General features: G+C 39.1%; 1 protein-coding gene and 1 long non-coding RNA gene across 2 annotated transcripts; one reads left to right on the top strand and one right to left on the bottom strand.

The window, feature by feature from the left end:
- Window positions 1-901: 901 nt before the first annotated feature.
- LOC111327561 (alpha-1,6-mannosylglycoprotein 6-beta-N-acetylglucosaminyltransferase A) lies at window positions 902-17,456 on the bottom strand. The gene is made up of 20 exons (XM_088744993.1): window positions 17,253-17,456; window positions 14,289-14,354; window positions 12,992-13,060; window positions 12,035-12,105; window positions 10,429-10,527; window positions 10,208-10,273; window positions 9,565-9,732; window positions 9,255-9,418; window positions 8,227-8,355; window positions 7,518-7,654; window positions 6,968-7,089; window positions 6,357-6,425; window positions 5,858-5,950; window positions 4,848-4,931; window positions 4,543-4,605; window positions 4,172-4,288; window positions 3,454-3,528; window positions 2,769-2,868; window positions 2,178-2,235; window positions 902-1,927 (listed from the first exon to the last, which is right to left on the bottom strand). The coding sequence occupies exons 1-20, from the start codon at window positions 17,395-17,397 to the stop codon at window positions 1,729-1,731; spliced, it is 2,094 nt and encodes a 697-aa protein (XP_088601119.1). The 5' UTR covers window positions 17,398-17,456; the 3' UTR covers window positions 902-1,728.
- On the top strand, window positions 14,616-17,559 carry LOC148716204 (uncharacterized). The gene is made up of 2 exons (XR_015995313.1): window positions 14,616-15,582; window positions 16,337-17,559. It is a non-coding gene; the product is annotated as an uncharacterized LOC148716204 (long non-coding RNA).
- Window positions 17,560-21,797: the final 4,238 nt, after the last annotated feature.

The following is a 21,797-nucleotide window of genomic DNA, read 5'->3' as shown; positions in this document are numbered from 1 at the left end:
GCTCAAGAGAACAAAGGAGACTTATCTCTGACTAGCCAGTCCGTTCTGTTTTTAGATGTAGGGATATTTTTAGAGATATCTTTTATAATTGTAGCGCTGATCACAAGTTTACACCAGCTGTTCCTTCTTGGTTCAGCCGATCGGTTTAATCAGGACAAGTAAAGATTATTTCAGTTTGTTGTTGATCATTTTTTTGGTAAAGCAACTTCAATATTAGTTATCATCACGAGAGAAAGTTGTTTTCAGGTTTCTTGTTTCTCTCGTGTATCATCAGAAATCTTTGAAACAAACGAGCCCTCTGAAGACGATTTGCATCCATTTTTTTTCTTTTTTTTTTTGGATCACACGTTGTAGATTGTGGGGTATAAATGACTCTTGCTCTGCCCCCCTTTCTTTTCAAAATGGTGGCAAGGGGTAATGGTAAGAATGTGTTTGGGATGGGAAAGTATTTTGGAAGTTTTTTTTCCTCTCGCAAGCGATGAAAGTTTTCTCCCCTACAGGCCTCTGCGCTAATTTTTAAATAACTTCTCAAAGAAATATGACATTTGAAAAAAAAAAACAGTATTGCATAATACAACCAATAAGCGATTAAAAGTCAAAACCTTCCCTCCTAAAAGTTAAACTGTTAGTTTTAAAGGCTGCGTAGAGCGTCTTCAGGCAAAACACTTGGAAACAGTGTCTCATCTTATTACCAAGGTTCCACATCTTCGGGATCTTATACATCCAAGGAGAAAAATTCATGGAAGTCATCCCCTATCCCGTAGGCTACGATTTGGCCCAGGCCACTTGGCTAATCCCTGGAGTAGGTTCACAAACACCACGTTCTAAACTCTAGTCATATCAGTTGAATAACGGATTCAAACCATCTTATATATCAACCCAAACCACTCGAACAAAGAAACAAAATAACCAAAATTAATTGATTTTGAGCAACTGAAATAACAACCCCCCACCCGCAATATAGCAAAGCTAAGAGAGGCGGATGGGAAACAAACACTAGATAAATGTTTTAAAAGGAAGTTTGACTGAACAGAGGAAATTACTAGGAGAGCATTTTGTTTTTTTTTTTTTTTGTTCGTTTGTTTTTTTTTTTTTTTTGTTGTTGACTAGGAGAGCATGCATATACACAAACAATAACAATACAGTGCGATAAGTTATAAATAAGCCAATTGAGTATTACATACTACAACTGGAATAAAATTATAGGCTGAGAAACAACAACAAATGAAATAAAAAAGATTATAGTTTTCTAAATTTATCAATTAAAGTATGGACGTCAACATAAGTTTCCTCTTGAATCAAAATGTTCCGCAGCCGTCTATGTAACACTCTTTTAAATATTCACTTAGGTAGAGAAAGAAGACAGATGGAAATAATTTTCCAAATCCTTGAGCCCAGTCTTAAAAAAAATTTTATATATATACATATATATATATATAGTCTGTTCTCGAATGTTTAAGACAGAGATTTTCAGCCGCTGAGGACCTTGTATTAATAGTAGTTGTGCTTTTCTACTTCCAGGGTCAGTTTACCCCAGGGGGTAAATTCACGGATATCAGCCTCTATCCTCCATGGCCCATAACACTTGGCCAACTCCAAAACTACGTTCACAAACACCATGTTCATAATTCCAATCGGATGGAGAACGGAGTTCACTTCTTCTGACTACCATCTCAAAACACTTGTTGAGCAAGTTAGAAGATGCAGTGGTCTGTTTTATGTCAGTTACTAATGGCACTTTTTGCAAAACGTCACCTGTTGTGTTTGAAAATCTCTGCACGGACAGAGGCGTCTGGCAGAAGGTTCTTTAGCTACGCATGCGAACAGAACAGGCTGTTCCTGCAGCGTGCACGTTAGGGTTGACACATCGTAGCTTGGAGCTATCAGTGACTCTTTGGTCTCCACATGGGTACACTTCATTCCAAATCTTGTAAAAGGAAACATCGATATCTTATTGGACATTTTGACATGTGGTGTCGCAAATTTTTCTTAGGGGTTGTGCCGTATCATGATGAGTCCACAGGGCGAGTCAAAATACAAACGAGTAAAATACTCGTGCAAGACTACACACCAAAACTTCTACTAAGTTATTTATCATATCGAAACAGCTGATTCAGCTGGGCATTTTTAAAGGAGAAAAGAAAACAAGAAGGAGAAAAAAAAGAGAGAAAACTTACCTTTTAAGGTCTTCTTCAGTGTTTACGTCTACAAAGAAGGTCGGTTCGCACAGTAGTTCTGAGAAAGCCGGAGAAAACGATACATGATATGAGCCTACATGACCTTCAAAAGAAGGAAAGCTGTTGAACATTCCACAAGTTAAGTACAATTACGTATGATGCACGATCCTCGTAGTAGAGAGTGCTATTTATGCAATAGCGAAAATCTGACCTGAAAAAAATCAGGCCTGTACGGGATTCGAACCACTGACCTCTGCGATACTAGTGCAGCGCTCTACCAATTGAGCTAACAAGCCAACTGGGAACGGGCCGTTAAGTTGATTCGTAATAAACCCGTGATGATAAATCAGATACAATGTATATACGAAGTTCATATATTTCGAACTGCGGTATTAAATACGTATGATGCACGATCCTCGCAGTACGAGGATCGTGCATCATACGTATTTAATACCGCAGTTCGAAATATATGAACTTCATATATATATTGTATCTTAAGTACAATTGTAAGTCATAGTGGAACTCTGTGACTGGCCTATAGTAAGAAGAAGGGGGAAAGAAATGAAAAGTGGAAAAGAAAGGCCCGCTCACCACGTTCTTTGCAGACCTCAACACACGATTTCCCTGCAGCACCCATCACTAGCGTCATTTCTGATAATGGGGGCCACCGCTCGATATGCTCGCAAAAGTTCTAAGGAAAAAATATCGCACAATTCTGTAAATTGGTTTCTATTCTTCCTCATCCGTTGAGTACAATCATTTTCAATCCGCCCCTTCGGCGATTTTCATTTCTCACTCCGATTCTTCCTTTTTTTTTTAACTTGTGACTGACGAGCCCAACCGCATTCGATTTACCTAACACCCAAAAGCCGTGCACTATCTATTCAAAACAGGTCTTCGAAATCTTCAAGTCCTTTGCTCTGTTTTTCTAACAATAACTAACAATGTTCATGTTTCTTCAGTCGACTTTCTTTTTTCTTTCCAAGTTTTTCATCGATTTCTATCCAACATTCCTAACACTAGGCAAGCACATCAGCAGTAAATCTCTTCATCAACATAAACCACATAATAAGTTACAAAAACTTGGATCTGAAAATCCATCATTAGAACGTCTCTCTCCAAAAGTGAGTGGACAATTTCGTTTCAAAATAAATTTGTTCCGAACTATGATGCAGATTGCATTACTTTCCGGAAGAACAAAAAAGTTACTTCTTTAGGAGATACGAATTGTAACTGCCAGAAATAGCTAGATACATACATGCACGTAGGTACTCACATGATATTCTGTGAAAGCATTCACACGTTCCAGCATGCCTTTATGCGTCCATTCACGAGGAAGGTATGGCTTGACCTACAACAGCATAACAACGATCAATCAACCAATCAGACAGTCTAACTTTCCATTCGTTAGTTAGCTTCCATCATACAATAACTCAGTCAGTCACGTTTATCCGTCTTTCAGTCAGTCAGTCAGTCAATTAGTCAGAGACTCAGTCCCTCATTCAGGTAGTCTGTGGTTCTGCAGCCAGACAGTTGGCCAGCTTTAGTCCGTAAGTCGTTCACCACCCCCCCCCCCCCCCCGCGCCACCATTAACCAAGCCAAACAACCAGTCAGTCAGTGGATCAGTTTCTCAGCCTTAGCCCGTTCGTTGGTCAAGTATTCAGATAGTCAGCTGGTCAGTCAATCTATCATTCCTTCAGTTGATAAGCCAGCCGATAGCCAGCTACAGTCCGTGAGACTCCAGACAATTAGCCAGTCAGTGAGTTAGTTAGTGAGCTGGCCAGTCAGTCAATAAGCCAGATACTTTTAGTCACTCAGACGGTTATTCTAAGACAATCAGTAACTCCCTCACCCTGAAGACATCTGATATCTCTCCAAGATATAAATATCGACATTGTCCCTATCACAATCCTTCCCTAAATCTCTTCACTCTTGTGAATGACTGCTTTTACCGTATAAAAAATTGACACTTCATTCGCAAAGCTGTAAATACCTCAATTTTTAAGATCTCCTTCACAGCCTCTTCTACATGTGAAAGATTAGAAATATCAACAGTGAACACGTGCGGCTTTCCGATGAAGACTTCGGCGTAAGGATGCTGTGATGTAATCTAAAGAAAACACAAATGGCTAAAATTATAGCAAAGCCCTGGGAATTCGCAATAGCTTAACAAGATATAAGAGCTTAAAAGACTACACATTTCCCTAAGCCGGGCCTAAGCTATGTTCTCCTTATTCAGTAGAAAATGGAATCCGAGTCGCACCATACGTACCCGTCAACATAAAAATGGCCAATCTTTTTAATTAGACTTCCGCAGAAGCAAAACTGACTTCATTTAACAAAAATATTATCTCATTTTCTTACGTTTCTGAGTGTTGGTTTGAACTTGAAGAATTCTGTGTTGAGGCGATTATGCGGAGGGTCAAACTGCAAAATATAATGATGACAAATAAAAAACAATGACGATAACGATGGTGATGGTAACAATGACACGTTACAAAAAGAAAATATATATTAAAATAGCGCTAACAACGCATATTCAAAAGTGCTCTACATAACATTAAGTATTGTATACTAGTACCGAACGCTTTCCTAAAATGAAAATTAAAACACTCAAAAAACAGCACTCTTAAAATCAGCTATTTCCTTTCAAGTACATGAACGACTACCTTAGCATTTAGAAAGATACAGCCTTGTGCTATTGCCTCCAGTGGTGCAGGGCCTTCATACGGAAATCCAAGACCTATGAATACCTGAAATGATTAAATATCACAACGCTGCTTTGATCAGGCAAGACAAGGCTTTAATGACGTCATCGTCACCGTCAATATGGAAGTTTATTGCCCGTGTCTGCTTAACCTTTTTACTTGAAAGAATGATTAGCATCTTATATCTCACTGAAAAAAAGTCAGTGCCGGAATCAAGCATCAAGATTGTCGAGAATAAAGGAAATGATTGCCGATTAAAACGTTCTTGATCGTTCAAATACATTCTGCTCGTCGGTAACAAGTAACTATTAAATTACGCATAAAAAGCTTCCAATTTTTAGTCTGTCACAGACTAATGGTAAACCGCTGACAAATTATTCGACCGTTTTGAGCTTGTTTTTTCATTTTGTCTGTTAAGACTTGAGTGAAATTCTATCGCAAACATGGCTATTGACAAAGAAGGCGATTCTTCCTTATTTCTTTATTTGTGTTAGCAGTTCAACAGCGAAAAATTCTTCATCAAAAACTCTGGCTCTCATGTTAAAGCCATGAACATGGTTCGTGTAATAACTCGGACTGGATTCGATTCTAAAATTCAACATTACTAAAAATATTAAAAAATCAGTAGTAAAACTGCTTGAGGTGTCCGCTTAACAGAGACAATTTGGTTCCCAAGAAGGTTCAATTTTCGTGTCCGCGTCCACTGAACGGAGGTGCTTGCTGTAGATACGATATCTCATAGGTGGTTTAGAATTAGTGGCTGCCTGGCTCCGCTTGCCCCTATGGTTATTCCAGACAGCCAGTACTCTATTTATTTTAAATATTGTTTTTAAACTTGACACAGGCAAGGGAGTACAAATAGAGATTATTGTTGTTATTGTTGTTGTTGGGTGCAGATGGGAACCCAAAATTGGTACTTAAGTTAGAGTCCGTTTAATGCAGGTTTCTCTGTATGCACACCACATACTCACCTTAGTTTCCTGTAAAAGTTTTTCCAAGTCGGGTTTACTAAGAATACCATGTGCTATCACGTACTCAGGAACATTTTCTTTAATCTCTTTTTCCTGTAAAAGAAGACACCAGTAATTTTTATCACTAAAAACGATCTATGAGAAGAAATCATTATACCTACATTTTCGGCAAAGTAAAAGTTGCAATCTTTATTATAAATGCGACTAGTATTTGGAGGAAGACTGCTCTCCTTTTGGAAAGAGATTCCTCACCACCGGCGGCTCATCCACACTTGAGATCGTGAACTGACCAATACTGTTCGATCAAAGGCTCGTCTGCCTATTCCCACAACCTTGTACAGAAATTTCTCTCTCCCTCTGATATCAAAGATAAGGGCAAATCTTTCCACGCAGAAATACTGAGAGCTTGTTGAGGCAATTTAGTTAGCAATACGATACAACCTTCATGTATTTGCTTCAAGCAATTTTCCAATCATCATTTTTCTATCTGCTAACATACCGACATCCCAAAGTACGTTCCATGTATCTCCAAATATTTATGTAACGTGTCAAGGTATTCCCTTTTTCCCTGCGAAGGAAGAAACGAAACAGAACTTAGACTGACTTGAAAGGAAATTTTGGTCGAGGCTTCAAGGAGATCACTTTGTAACTTAGTTATCAAACAACAGAAAAGGATGCCTCACTAAAAGCGTGACACCTACACTCCCTCAATTGTTTTAGCTTATCTTTTTCCTTTTTCTTTTTTTTTTTTTTCCATTTTGACATAGCGTTTTTATACACTCAGCTGAATTGGCTTATGGACAACCATACAGGCAGGAGCGTCAGCTATTTCCTGCGACAGTTTATGTGAGGGGTGTCACACAATATTTCGTTTATAGTTTTTTTCCCTTGCTGTTAGCAGCGACGTCTTTCTCCAATCAACTATTGTCTGCTTCTCTACAAGGGTTCATGTGATCTTCTTTGAGCTTGAGGTTTCTGTCAGGCTGTTGTAGAATGCCTATGATCAGAAGCTTTTGAACATGAAGTCAAATGACGTCACCACAGCTGATCGTGGGAACAAAATTACTACTACATACTAGAAAGCCATTAGACAGGCTTGAAAATCCTCACCTTCCAGAATTCAACGTCTTTCCCATAAACTAGTCCAATCGGTTTCTTCTTCATTGGTTTAGCGTCTTCTGGAATAGGTTCACTAACCACGAAGCCCAAGAACAAGTTATCTGGACTATGAGCTGTTCATAAGGGCAAATAATAATTACATTTCTGAGACCAGGATTACGACTCAGTTACCCTTAAACAGGAAAAAAATCAAATTCAGAACCCTACTAATTGGTTATAAACCTCTAAACCCTTTGGAATTACAATGATCCTCTTTTCCATCTCGTTTACGCGCACGCGTTAAATCTGTTTGTAGTATGATCTTTTGTTTGTTACTTCTATTTGGTGGTATCCAATATCGTGGCTAGGAAGGGTTCAATTAACCAAACAAAACAGACATACATAGAAACCAAAAACAGACAAGAGGAAAATAAAAGTCACCGCGCTCATAAACAATTGTTTGTTTACAAGTCGTCGTTTATCATAAACAGTCCAACTAAGACCAGAGTATTAATAAGTTTTGCAAAAGCAACTTGAACAAACAGCATGGAAAGTCGCTCACGAAACATTGTCATGATCTGCCGCAGATTGACATCAGCTCGCCCCCACATTGTCTTCTCGCCAGGTATCGCCACTCCATATGCTCCATAGTTAAACTGTGCTTCCGTTCCAAAGGAGTCAAGAATTCTCACTCGACATCTAGAAATGGAGTAACAAAAAAATGTGGAAACTATCGGATAAATCCAACGAAATGGGGCAAACGAGCAACAAACAAGTGCAGAGCAATGAAAATACCAAAACTAGGAAATAACTGAAATCACCATACGACCGACCGGATGAAACGAACAAGGTATCATTCAAAAACATCACGATAACGAATGATCAACCCAGCGAAAGGCCAGACAACGAAGGAAGGAGGGAAGAAAGGGAGGAAGCAATAGATGAATAAATGAACGAAGGTACGAGGGTACGAAGCGTCGAGGCAACGAAGCGACGAGGCAACGAAGCAACGAAGCGACGAGGCAAGGAAGCGACGAGGCAACGAAGCGACGAGGCAACGAGGCGACGAGGCAACGAAGCGACGAGGCAACGAAGCGACGAGGCAACGAAGCGACGAGGCAACGAAGCGACGAGGCAACGAAGCGACGAGGCAACGAAGCGACGAAGCAACGAAGCGACGAGGCAACGAAGCGACGAGGCAACGAAGCGACGATGCAACGAAGGAGCAAAGTCAGTTCTCACATACATCTGACCCTAACCCATAAACTCACAGATAAGGCGACATGTTTGGAACGATGTGGCTCCTCATGTAAGACAATCCATTGTAATCTGTATAAATCAGGTCAAACTCAGGTTCAAACACGTCAGAACAACCCCGTGACTTTGGAGGAGACAGATAACTGAAAAAGAAACATACAAGTGTTAGGCAAACAGGCAAGGGTTATCACCTACATAAATCTAGATAATACGACAAGAACACATCTTCAATTGCTCCAATACCAACAGAATCATGTTGCGGACAATGATCAGTGGTATAATTATTACGAGAACCCAATCATGATGAGGAGTCAAGTTTAACATAAGGAAACAGCATCTACAACACCAACATAGAGAAGTTTTCAATTTAGTGTCGAAACGACAAAACCGGAGTAATCTTAGCGACCTGTAAGAAAAAAGATCAACATCATGATCATCAGAAGCCAATGAGGGCTCAAAGTGAAAACTAGCAAACTGCTTGAAGCGCGGGAAAATGTGAATGGCAAGGTCGTGATTGTTTTTAGTTTTGCATTTTGATTGGTAAAGAGGATGGCGCGATTTTTCAGGACCAATCACAATGCAAAGTAGGTAAAGTAAAACTAAAGCGAGGTCGGATTACTTTCAAGTGAAAATTGAGAAAGTCACGATGCAATCATTCCTGCCTTAATCTTAAAAATAGACGAGTTAAGAAGACCGCATGAGCATTCTAGACCAGTCGAGGACTAGAAATACAAGACTAATCAAATTTCGAAGTATCTTTAAGTGCACGTTTGTATCAAATGCCGTAAAACCAATTTCAAATAAATTACATGTAATCTCAACGCCGGACCAATCAACGCTTAGGGAAACTCAAAAAAACAAAACAAGCAAACTGCCTGAAGCGCGGGAAAGCAACGTGACCAAGTCGCAATTGTTTTATTTGATTTGATTGGTTGAGAAGCTGGCGCGAGTTTTCTTGACCAATAACTGAGCGAGGCGATAGGAAAACTCGACATTCAATTCATACCTGTGTTAAAACTGCACTGGAAATTCCTCAACTTACCCCTGGTACGTGGTAGAGTTGACGGAGAGTGTCACATCATGTCCCAAAATATACAACGCAGCTATCAGATCGCTCCACTGCACCATCTCCCCCAGAGGTGCCCCAGTGTAAGCCATATCCAACCAAATGGGTTGAAAAGCATACGTGCCGAAGAAAATAAAAATCTATGGAAAGAGTTAAAAATAAGTGTGTTAGTCACCTTTTCCTTTGCTATTGGTTTGCGTCGGAGAATTAAATCGTTCACTAGAAAATGCAGATCGAGGCTTTTTTAGTGTCTTAAACTCAAACTCGATTCTCAAGCTATGACTACCTTTTTTAGGTGATGTTTCCTGCGTAGCGATCCCTCTGCTGCAAATCGTTTAGCTGCTGCCGCCCACTGAGGCCACATTCTTGTGATACGGTCTCGCATCCACCGCAAATTCAACTTATTCAGGGTGTCTATGAATGCTTGATGTAACTCAAACCTCATTTCTGCGAGCTGACAGAAGAACGTTATTTGACCATCAGCAAACTATCCTCAGTGACACGTTCATTTAAGTGCATATCCAAGTTGATCCAAGATAATACTCTTGACCTCAGTTGGTGTTTTCAAACAGACACAGAATTGGAAGGTCTGAGGTTCCGATCTTCATGCGAGGCTCAAATTTGGTTCCGTTACTCCCCACTTGTGATTTTCTTTAAAATCGTTTATTTTACTGGATATTGTTGCAGTAACCATCGGTATGGCAACGTACATGCACGCCTATACGGGAAACAAATAAGCAACTAGGGGTTTTGTTTGCTCCAGTTATTGGGTGGAATGATGGTTCATATTTTCAAGCGTTATCCACACTGCTCCAAACTAGCAACTAGCAACATTTGCTCATGTTCACCCGAGAGTTTGTACCAGTCCAACCCCTCACCCCCCCCTCCCCCCCCCAAGCTGATGAATATCTTTTATCAGAAATAAATACCTTGGGTTCTTTGGTTCTTGTATTGTTTTTCCGCCGCCATGGCAGCAATGGACAAAATCTTTCAACCTGTGAAGGTATTGCATAACCATCGTGGGTACAGGGAAAAAGAGAAGGTACTAATGGAAAAGGTTTACAATACAGTGAACCGACTGCACTTAAAAAGGTGCACAGAGAAAAATATGACACCAGAAGTGAAACATAAATTGTGCGCAAGAACATACCTCACTAAGGTAAATAATGACAGAGCAAAGGTTCTCTGGTTTCAGTTTGTGTCTTTTAACATAGCATTCTGCATTTGTTCCCCAGAGTTGCTGCATAAACTGAGAATTTGATGACGAGCAGTGAGTTAGCACTATTGCATTTATGTCAGTGAAGTGTAAATAACAATAATAATAATAATTATAATAATAATAAAAATAATAATAACAATAGTCTACATTAATTCATAAGATAAAAACTACATAATTTATCTTATGTAACAAAACCTCCAAAAAATACCACTTTCTAAGAAAGGTCACATTTAAAATTTAGACTATGGAAATAGTTCTTCACTTGATCCCGGTCAGTTTCGTCCGGTGACTAGATTTGCATCTTATGTTGTATTCTGTGACCTTCTGTTTAGGTATAAGGTTTCTCAGAGAATGTTTCTCTTTTACCTTGTCCATTAGATCTTAGAAGTTTAGATACAATTAATTTATTCAAGAAACACTTAAAGACCAATCTTTTTGAAAAAGCATATAATGTTTAACTTTTTGGTAATTTGGAATAGGATTCACTGTGATATTTTTATAAATAAATCTGCAAATAGCTTTTTAATTTATTCATATTTTATCACCAGTGGGATCTTTTTAATTATTTTAATATTATGAATTGTAAAGCACTTTGGTCAATTAGTGGAGTTAGCACTATATAAATTATGTTAAATGAAATGAAATTAAAATATTCTTATCTTTTATTTCTAACATCTCATAGATCATTGATACAATGTAGACAGAGTGCAAATAACAATTATAGGATAGGCTGAATTAGACATGCATTTTGATTGGTTATTACTTAACATCTGTTAGAGGACAAAGATGGTGTCACCATTAACAATTGTTAAAACCCTTTGCTTCCAGCTACCACAAAATGTACCGTGAATTGATAAAATGACACATGTGATTAGAGCCAGCACAGGCATAACTGGGGAAAGATTGGCCCATCGCATCTCTTAAAGAAGCACAGTGACCTATCTTTTTCAAAATTGTTCAATAACTTTTCTTTTCTAGTAGCATTCAACTACCACAAGATGTGTTACCATGGCAACACTAGTTGTAGACTGCAAGCAGATACTCCTTTTTAGCAAAGTCTGTTGTGCGAGTAAAAAAACAAATCAGTGAAAAAAAATTATTGACAGTTAGGTGCACCTTACTCCCAGAGTTCAATTTTTTTCACCAAATTTTTTTTTCACCTGCACAACAGCCAAAAAGGAGGGACTCCCATAGTCTGCTCTAGTTGTATTACAGTTGGAAATAAATAAAGAAAAACTATGATCAATTATTCAGTCCTGCATGGACACCAGGCACCATCAGTCTCCATTTACATGTACTAGCCTTCAAGAGAGTTCTTAGCCCTTTCACTCCCAGGATCCCATTCGTAATTCTCTGTATCATCTGACATACAATTCTTATATTGTAAATATATGGAGAATTTGGCACTGGATCAACTGATAATCCCCTAATTGAGCCAACACCCTAAACTTCAGTCTGTTTTAATCGGGAAGGTTCTTAAAACATGTAAATTGAAAATACTCCGCTACAAGTCGGTATGTTCTGTTCAACATCTTACTTGAATTTTTGATTCACAAAATGGAAACAACCAGTCATGTGGAACCTGGCATTCTTCTTCCCCAGGCTTTTCTGCATTAAAAAAATCAATCAAGGAGAGAATAGACAGATAATTTAGAGGACTATGATCACGGTACTTACTGAATGATTGAGTTAAAATGAATATAACTGGATGAATGTAACTGAGCAATGAAATCCAACTGACTAATATCACAGGACTTTGTGAACTCAATATCACATGCAAAATAATTTATTAAACGACTCAGGCAGTCAGATGGCCGCTAACTAAAATCAACCAATCAAAATGCTCTATTGCCGGTCAATATTCTCTCAGTATTGGACCGGGCACTGTCCCGAATGGTCCCGAATGATACTGCACTTGTGTCCCTTTGAACTTCAGTCGTATAATAAATCTCTTATTAACCAAGCTTGCTCGGGACCGTACTGGAAGAATATCGGCCCTCGGTCTTTTTTGTACGGACCTCGCCGAGCTCCGTCCATACTGTCAAGACCTCGGGCCGATATTCTCCCAGTACAGCCCTCGCGCTTGGTTAATAAGATATATGTATCGACTGAATGGTAATGACTATTTATTGGCTTAGAATGGAAAAAATTTACAAATGATCTATGGAAAAGTTGACTATTAAGAAAAAACCTGAATGACTCTCTAATGGACAGTGGCTGACACTGACTGGCACTCATTGACTGACAGACTGACTAACAGTATTACTGACTGGCTGACTAACCTGCTGAATAATACTGACTGGCTAATTGACGTACTGATTGACTGACTGACTGATTGGCTGGTTGACTGAGTAAGTGTCACTGACTAACTGATTTCATTAAACTGACCAACTGGTCAACTGACCAAATCACTGACTAACTTACTGAGAACTGACTGATTGTTATGTTAAACTCCTCTCATCAAATCCAACCTATCATGGGTCTAAATCAGCACCTGAGTTCTTAATATAGTGTTCCAGGGTTTCCAATCTTTGAGTGACACCTTGACTTTTTGATACATATGCTGCAATTAAGGGCAAAAATAAATATTACATTGATGAAAACATTAGTAATGGATTGAAAAAAAACAGATGGGGGGGGGGGGGTGGCTCAGAAGAGACCAAGTTATTAGAGAGTATGATGACCTAATAGTGCTGCTGTGAACATGAAAACAGATGATGATGCTATGAATTATCAAGCTTGTCAAACTTTAAGTCTTACTGGTTAAAACATCTTCCAGGCAACCCAATGCAATTCTTCTTTCTTTTTTTACATTCCTAGCTATCATCCCGATCTCTTTTGTGAATGTAATGTCTGATGACAGGCTAAACACTTTTAATTATAACTTTCTTCTCAAAAATTGGGAAGGGGAGGGAAGACAAAGACAAAAGCGCCATGACAGTAGAGTGAGTCACACCCTATTTGAGTTCAGACAAACAGTGTCCTACTTTTTCGTAATCATATGACTCATCCAGCCCCACTCCCACAATCCTATGGGAAACTACAGGAAAAGCTGACATGTGCAAGGCCAGAGTCATTTGGGCCTGCTGCCCTCACATAGCTTTGCTTTTAAAACTTAAAGGAAAACAGAAATGAGAAAAAAAGTCATGTTTTTCAAGGAATTGACAGTAATCCTTGTTCTGACATTTTAAAAAAAAAAATTTTTTTACCGCAGAATTTTTTGTGCTCGTGTGGCTGCGAGTGCTCCTCTATGGCATCCTATTTAGGTTGAAATTTCCAATACTTGGTGGTCATATGATAAAATGTTTATTGACTGAGTTAGATCAGGCTGGATATGGAAATACTAGGCTGTCAATTATGAAGCATGGACCTCACTGCACCCCATCTCTACATCATGCTGTCAGAACAAATATTTTCCTCTCCAGTCTTCCCACTCAGTCAATAAGAACATATTATTACACGACTCAGGTAGTCAGAGGGCCAATAACTAAAATCAACCAATCAAAAGGCTCTATTGCTGGTCCAATATTCTCTAAGTATTGGACTGGGCACTGTCCCGAAAGGTCCCGAATGATACCGCACTTGTGTCCCTTTGAACTTCAGCCGTATAATAAATCTCTTATTAACTAAGCTTGCTCGGGACCGTACTGAAAGAATATCAGCCCTGGGTCTTTTTTGTACCAACCGCAGCTCGGTCCGTACTGTCAAGACCTTGGGCCGATATTCTCCCAGTATGGCCCTCGCGCTTGGTTAATAAGATATATGGATTGGACTGGCTATGGATCCCTTACCTTTACCAAAGATGTGCTCTTCAAGTCTATGTACTCTTTCTTCAACATCTCTGTTTTTCCACTTATCTGAACGGGCATGGAAATAATTATGTTTTATCAGTTTCTTTAGACTAGTATATAGCATTACGGAATTGCACACATAGAAAAACGTCACACTGCATAATAACTTCTGCAATCAGTTGTCTCTGCAGTAGATCACAACACTGAAATTCTAATGCTAGAAAAATCATCTTTAGAAACTCTTTGCAGTAGTCAATTTGCATTATCCACTCAATTCATTACGAAATCGTGCCCATTGAAAAGCATCGCCCGGGAAAAGTGGGGTATCCATGATGCTTTGCAGGTGGAATGAGGTTACAAAAGCTCACCGCCAGCTTCGGTCTCTTAAGATGTGAATTGACAAATTCCCAAAAGGGAGTTGTAAAATTTCACTTTGCTTCCGTTCAGAGACAATGGAGATACATTTGAAGCAATTAGTATTGTTTGAAGGTGATGAAACAAGGTGCTCTTATGGTAAAGCTGAGTTGGAACTGAGCATGTACATACGTGGAGCAGGAATTCACAACGTATACTTAAGCTTTTCGAAAGATAAATAGACTTTCCCGACATGTTAAGTGAAACTGACAGCAATAACGGGCTAAAAAGGAATATTTCTGTAATGTTATTTTGCTTTCATGGCGAAATTGATGGTCGAACCTCGTAAATCTGCCGCATTTCAGTCTTAACATATTTATTCATATATGAGCCGCACTCAGCTATAAGCTGAGACCCTAAACTTCGGTCTGTTTTAATTGGGTTCTTAAAACATGTGAATTGAAAATACTCGGCTATAAGCCGAGACCATATTCAGAGAATTCCATTCTCAAAAAAACTGAGAGTATGCCATCAGTAAGTCCACTGCTGGAGGAAAGATCAAGAGAACCTCTTTAATGGAGAGCTCAAGATGTCAGCGAAACGTACAAGGATGGGCCGTTACACTCCAAAATATTCGCGGCTGGATGACAGATTACTTGACTAGTTTACAGGGCAGGGAAGCCAAGGTAAGTTTTCTTGTTACTTGTCACAGATTTCAACACTGTAATATGTGACGAGTTTGTTTACCAATCGTGGGAATGGGCAATTCTGGTTGGTCAGTTTTGAAATTCTTAAAACACTTTCGTGAGATCTATACCTGTAGAATTTGTAACACTCTAGACGGCACTGAAGATGAAGCAATCTACTCGGAAGAAACAGCAGAACTAGCGGACGAGGAGGAGATGGACGACGAATTCAACGCTGACACCAAGGACGAACAGTAAGCCATATTTACCAAGCACTAAAAACAACAAATCGCTCCTTTGGAAACCACCACATAAATAAAGTCAATCACCAACTTCAACTTGTTTTGTTAATTTATTTCTGCATGCAATATCTCGGCTTATAGACGAATATAATTATCTATGTTTCCTTTCAATTTGCCGTTTCGAAAAATTTATGTATGGAAAAACACTCAGCTATAAGCAGAGAACCCTTCTCTAGCTCAAATTTTCGAGATTTTGGTAAAGTTTTATGAAAAAATCGCTCGGCTTGAATAAATAATTTTACATATGATCGATTTTTGAACACTATCGCCTAATCAAGATTACGGCTATTCTTCTTTGATGAATAGCGCTATGTTTCAGTTGTCTGAGCAAGAAACAATACTTGCGAACATGGTATACACAGGGGATTACATGATTGACAGGCCTGCATGAAGTTACGCATGCTCTCTTTCTCTTTTCTAGCTTATTTGCATTTTCCCATGCGACGTTTTTCAATGGGCACGATTCCGTAATGTGATGCAACAAAACTATCTTACTTGTAAAACCTCCTAACAACCAGCCAACACTCAACACAGTTTCCTAAGAAAGTTCAGCCTCCTTTAGTCGTCAATTTGTACCGTTTATAAATCTCATGTCTAAAATATAAACAGTCCATTGTTCATAAAACTTTGCCGATCCATCAGATCACAAAATGCATTTGACTCTATCGATTAATTTCCATGTTAACTTTTTTTGTTCCATTTCTAGATCATGTGGCGGTAGGTTACACTTTTTACTGAACAGCTTCCTTGTTGCTAAGTAATCAATTTGCTGAACTACATACTACATGCGCATCTGACTAATCATTGCATCGTGTCTGTCTACCACGTGGAATTTGAATACAACTGTACCTAACAAGAGACTTCGAGGGTTCTGCCATAATACTGTACTCTCACAAACTCAAACAGACGTAACCGGTTTAGACGTAACCGGTTTATCGAGCGTATCAAATAAACACTCTGTTTCCGACGCCTGTCATTGCTATTATTCGTTTTGGTATTACGAGTGTGCATAAATTAGTAACGTAACATTTAGAAAATAACCGAAGTCCAAGGCCGGTTGCATTTCGTTCAATCTGTGGGTGGGTCTTATAGTTCAACTCCTTTCAATCAGGAAACAGATATCTTGCTGTGTACAAAACTTAGCTCGAGAGATCTTGAAATTACACGACGTGCGCCCATAGAACGGTGTTTTCGAACTACAGTTGTTATTGTCTATTGATGGTAGAGCTAGCCAGGTGAAATTATGAAGTACGGTACTTTGAAAAGGGTGTAGCGGCCGTTCTCTGGCAGTGACTAGGTTTTAAATGGTCCTCCAGTAGCCGATATGAGGGTACGAAGTACAATTAGAAGAATATCAACAAACGAATCGAATTGAGCATTGCAAGCTAGCCTTACTGTTTAGGTCTAATTTCAATCCTGTAGCACTTTTCAAATGACTTCACTTCCCTTAATAATGGAAGCAAATATAATTTTCCTGGTGAAGGCATAACATTGCTCGTGTTCAAGAACACCGAACGCATCCATGGATTCAGTCGAAATGCACGAGTGGTTCAATTAATTCTCGACGGAAAGGACAAGAGGTAAAAACACCAGGAAACTTTACCAACCTCATGCCGGCTTACCTGTAACAGTTCTTCCCCTCGGCGAATCCGAGTTCATAGGCAATTCCTTGAGGACATTGTAATTCAGGAACGTGATGAGAATGGACACTATCATCGCGAAAACAAGGAATAACCTGCCACATCGCCTGCGAGGCGGCCATAACATCCTCGAGAATGTATGAAACGTGTAGAAAATCGTGTGTCACATTGAAAGGGCAGGTTCAGCCTTGCTACTGGTGGGGTCAGGAACTGCAAAAGCGCGGAAAAATAAGACTTTTGTAGTCGCTTTTACCTATCATGGGAGATACATAAAATGAAAATTATCTGGCATAGAGTTTTCATTTATTTTTTAATCGAGCTTATGGACAGTTTTTCTTTTCCCTATTTTTGCCTTGTTGGTTTTGACTCTTCATATCCCCACTCGGTACATGTACCCCATGCAGTCATGTTGACAAAATTATGCTGGATGGGACTATCAAAAGGATGGACTACGGATCGGATCACTGGTAAGGTCACGCAAAAGCGAATGAAGAAGTAAATTAGACTACGACACTCTATTGGATATTGATCTAAATCTAAATCCCTTAGATTTGCTTACTCTTTTGACTATGTTTTCCACAATTTTCGTACTTTCTTTGTTAGCACCAGATCATGAAACGAAAATATATTTTAATAAGATCAGTAATATGAAAATTCTAATAACACGAAGACCTCATTTTCAAAGAAACCAATACACAATGATTGTTACAATACCGATCCCGATCTGCGTGGTAAACAGAAACGCTGGAGAAGAAGGTGCACACCTAGGAGGGGGGCATTGGGGCCTCTGGGAAACCGAAAAACCGGCGGAAAAAACCTCCAAAACCGTAAAACCAACGAAAAAAGGCAGCAAAATAGAAAACCGCATGCAAACCTGACAAAACCGCTACATTTTCACATTTAAATCGGTCAAAAAGGAAAAACCGAAAACCGCATCAGAGTTTTCGTGAAAACCGAAAACGTAACCGAATGCAAGAACACGTACTGAATCCGCAAACCGCTCTGAATATCAAAATCGAAAAACCGAACATATTTGGCCCAAAAACCGAAAAACCGATCCAAAGAAAAGCCAAAACCGCAAAACCGAAAATCGCAAAGCCCCCTAGGGTACTCGTTTTCCATGAATTAAAGAGGTTATTTAATTATTAAAAATTCAGCGCGGGAGATGGCGGCAAAAGATGTTAGCAGGAACAGCCACTTTGAGTGAATATGTTTAGTGAAACGTTTAATGTGGTAAATGGTTTGAAACTATGGATAACACGTGAAAGTGTAGTGTGATCGTCTGGGTGAGTGTAGTCCTGAGAAAGACTGTTGTCGGTGGTGGTGAATGACTTTTCGACAACCTGTGCGAAAGTCATCATCAGAGTCAAGTGAGTAGTTGTTGTCAGTAGAATGTTCTTCGTCAAGTTCGTGTAAAACGATTCGTCAGTTTTGCCGTGATGTTATTGGCTGTAAGACTCAAGTGGCGTAAGTCGGTCGTGATTTGTCTGTTTCGATCCGTCGGTAAAGTTAGGTCGTTCTGTTAGGTTCGTTTGTAATGTTAATGTCGTGAATGAGTCTTTTGTATGGAGTGGGTAATAGCGCACACCTGTTTAGGGGAGTCTGTTCTAAGTTAGTAAACTAGCTTTCCAGAGTCAGTCGTTGCAAGTAGTTAGTGCTGACACGGGAAAATTTTTTTCCCTGAAACGAGAATTCGACTCAAAATGAATCAAGAAAATGAACCATAAGGCAGAAAATATAAAAAAGAAAATTTCGGGAAGACCCTGCAGAGAAATCAACTCAAAGGCAGAGGCAATTAAATATCCGTGGTGTTGACATAGTAAATCGAACATGGTTTCTGTAAAAACGTAAATTGTTATCGTTTCGATGATAAATTCTCCAACACAAATTCAAATACGAGAACGCAGACACTAAACGTATTGCTTTTTGTCCGACCTCTTCGACTGCTGAATAACAACTGCCACTGACACAACCGATCCGAATATCAATTAGTTAATTCTAGCATGATATAATTTGCCACCGTAACGATTACAAAAGCTGACGTTTCGAGCGTTAGCCCTTCGTCGGAGCGAAAAGAGGAATTGTGGGTTGTGCTTTCTAAGCAACATATGGCAATCTGAGGTCTTTCCTTACACTTAGGTAGCACGGAAAGCCGTAAAACTCTTGAGCAAAAGCTCATCTTTCAAACGGGCAGTCTAAATCCCACAGGGATCAACGAACGCTTTTCATTCCGCTAATTTATCCATGTTTTTCTCCTTGCCATGTTCTCACCAATAACGTAGCTCCATTTTCTGCCTTTAAAAGCACACACAACCCACAATTCCTCTATTCGCTCCGACGAAGGGCTAACGCTCGAAACGTCAGCTTTTGTAATCGTTACGGTCGCCAATTTACCATTTCAACTTTGTTGATATATCCAAATTATTTCGTTGCCCCCACCGACGCAGCCCCAAACAGTTTCTTTAGAAACTATTAACCTTAATTCTAGCATGCATTGTTTTGTTCCGCCGTCCCAACGGACGGCGTTATTGTTAATGATCAAGCGCTCGCTGGAACAGTTCTAAAAACTAAACAGCTGTATTACAGCGAATGCACGATGATGCAGGGTACAGATTGATCATAACTAATGATTGAGCTAACCGCCTCCCGGTTAGCTCAATGGATAGAGCGCTGGACTGTAGTGCGGGAGGTCGAGGGTTCGAGCCCCGGCCGGACCAACACTCAAGGTCTTAAAATAATTGAGAAGAGTTTGCTACCTTTCTATAACATCAAGAAATGGCTAGATATTCTAGTCTTCTCGGATAGGGACGAATAAATGGAGGTCCCGTCTCCTGCAGGGTTGGGGCAGGAGACGTTAATTTCTCACACACGAGATTACTGTATAATATATTATAATCAGCTAATCTTCCAGAAACTTAACTCGTAAAGCCCTACTTTAATGTCTTTCACAAGTTAATGAATAATTTAACACGACCAGGAGCCCATCACTTGATGGGCTCCTAACACGACACATAATTTTATTTGACATCCTATACTTTAACAAGAATTCGTTTCTCCTTAACCAAATCTGGAAATGTTTAAGTTGGTTTCCAGAGAAAAACAGCTGAAAACAGAACTTTCAACTTTCAAATTTAAAAAGTATATATGTTTCCTGACTTACGTTCAGAAGGTTGGCTACGATCTGGCAAAAAAAAAAATGCTTCCCTGAACCTAACAGCTCGATTATTTGCATTCGAACTGAAAAATGCGATTTTTGCATCTTATTGGACCTAAATGGATTGAAAATTTTATAAATCTATTTTCACTGATAGATCTTTTTATTAGCAAAAGGATAAAAAAACAAAAAAACAAAACAAAACAAAAAAATACGAAGATAAAACAAAAACAAAAAGTCAAGCAAAAAAAATTGTTTGGCGCTTGACTTTGATTATGTTTCCTTCGCCTAAGCTGGGTGAGTACAGAAACGTGTTTACGAAAAACGATGGCTTCATCGGCAAAAGATTTGGCATCCCAGTATCTTTATCGTCAGCAACTGCGCTATTACTACAACAGTGATCTTCCGATATCCATCCCGTTCAATTTTTTTCCTTTTGTTCGTTATATTAGGAACTTCATCTAGACGACCTTCGCATGTTTATGAGTCCCTAAGAAGCTTGTCAAGACGAGTTTCTTGGAAGGGTGTGGTTTAAGATAAATTTTAGGCCTGTAGTGCGCTTGAATCGTTCGTCAGCTTCCATACTGTCAATATAAATTCTCTAATTTCTTCAGCAAAAGTTATAAAAAAAAAAACATTTCTCACCGCAAGAGACAAATTCTATTTTCAACCAAAGGTCTCTTTCGGTATTGAAAATATATACCGCCCCTTTTATCCAGAAAACACTTCTATTAAGAGTGAAAAATATTGTTTTTCAGACTTTCTGGTGTTTGATTTTTACCACAGCACAGCCTTATGAGTTATGAAATATTGCACACAGTAATGGGTGCAGTGATAGGTGCCAATATAGGCCGATTCCGCTGGCATCATGGCTCAATTGCAAAGGTAATTTCATAAACCGGACAAAAATTTAACTTAAACATTTCGCTCCCAAGATCTCATTGGTCATTCTTCTTATCATCTGCCAATGAGCAACCTCTTATGATGTTAGTTTGGAGAGTTTGGTATTGGATCAACTAACAATCCCCTAGTCATTACTTGTCTGCGTGATATTATATTAATAATGTAGCTCGGGAGAAATTCTGTCCTAGTCCCTCATGAGAGTAAAAAGCATTTGTTTGGACGAAGTTCATTAATGATGATTTTGGTTTAAAAAAGGAGGGAGCTTTTTAATCATATTCGCAGCAAAGTTGCTGAATGGCTAAAGCTGGCATGTGATGTGAAGTGAACCTCTTGCTCTTTGTAAAATATGAGGTTTGAAACAACATTGTTGGAGTCTGAATGGACTGAAACTCTAATGATTGCACTTAAAATATTTTTTTAAAGTTTTATTGGAATAGTGTACACCTCATACCCCAAAGAACTTAAAGCAG

Source organism: Stylophora pistillata, chromosome 14 (assembly GCF_964205215.1).
Source record: "Stylophora pistillata chromosome 14, jaStyPist1.2, whole genome shotgun sequence".
Classification (NCBI taxonomy): Eukaryota; Metazoa; Cnidaria; class Anthozoa; order Scleractinia; family Pocilloporidae; genus Stylophora; species Stylophora pistillata.
Note: the sequence above shows the minus strand (reverse complement) of the source record. Positions and strands in the feature narration are given on the sequence as shown.

Bases quoted from the DNA above. Each gene is read 5' to 3' on its own strand.
- LOC111327561 (XM_088744993.1), bottom strand. From the start codon at position 17,397: ATGTTATGGCCGCCTCGCAGGCGATGTGGCAGGTTATTCCTTGTTTTC. The intron at 10,528-12,034 runs GTAAGATGTTGA...TCAAATTCTCAG, and splicing joins TTTGTGAATCAAAAATTCAA to TTTATGCAGCAACTCTGGGG. The intron at 4,932-5,857 runs GTGAGTATGTGG...TAATCATTTCAG, and splicing joins AACTTTTACAGGAAACTAAG to GTATTCATAGGTCTTGGATT.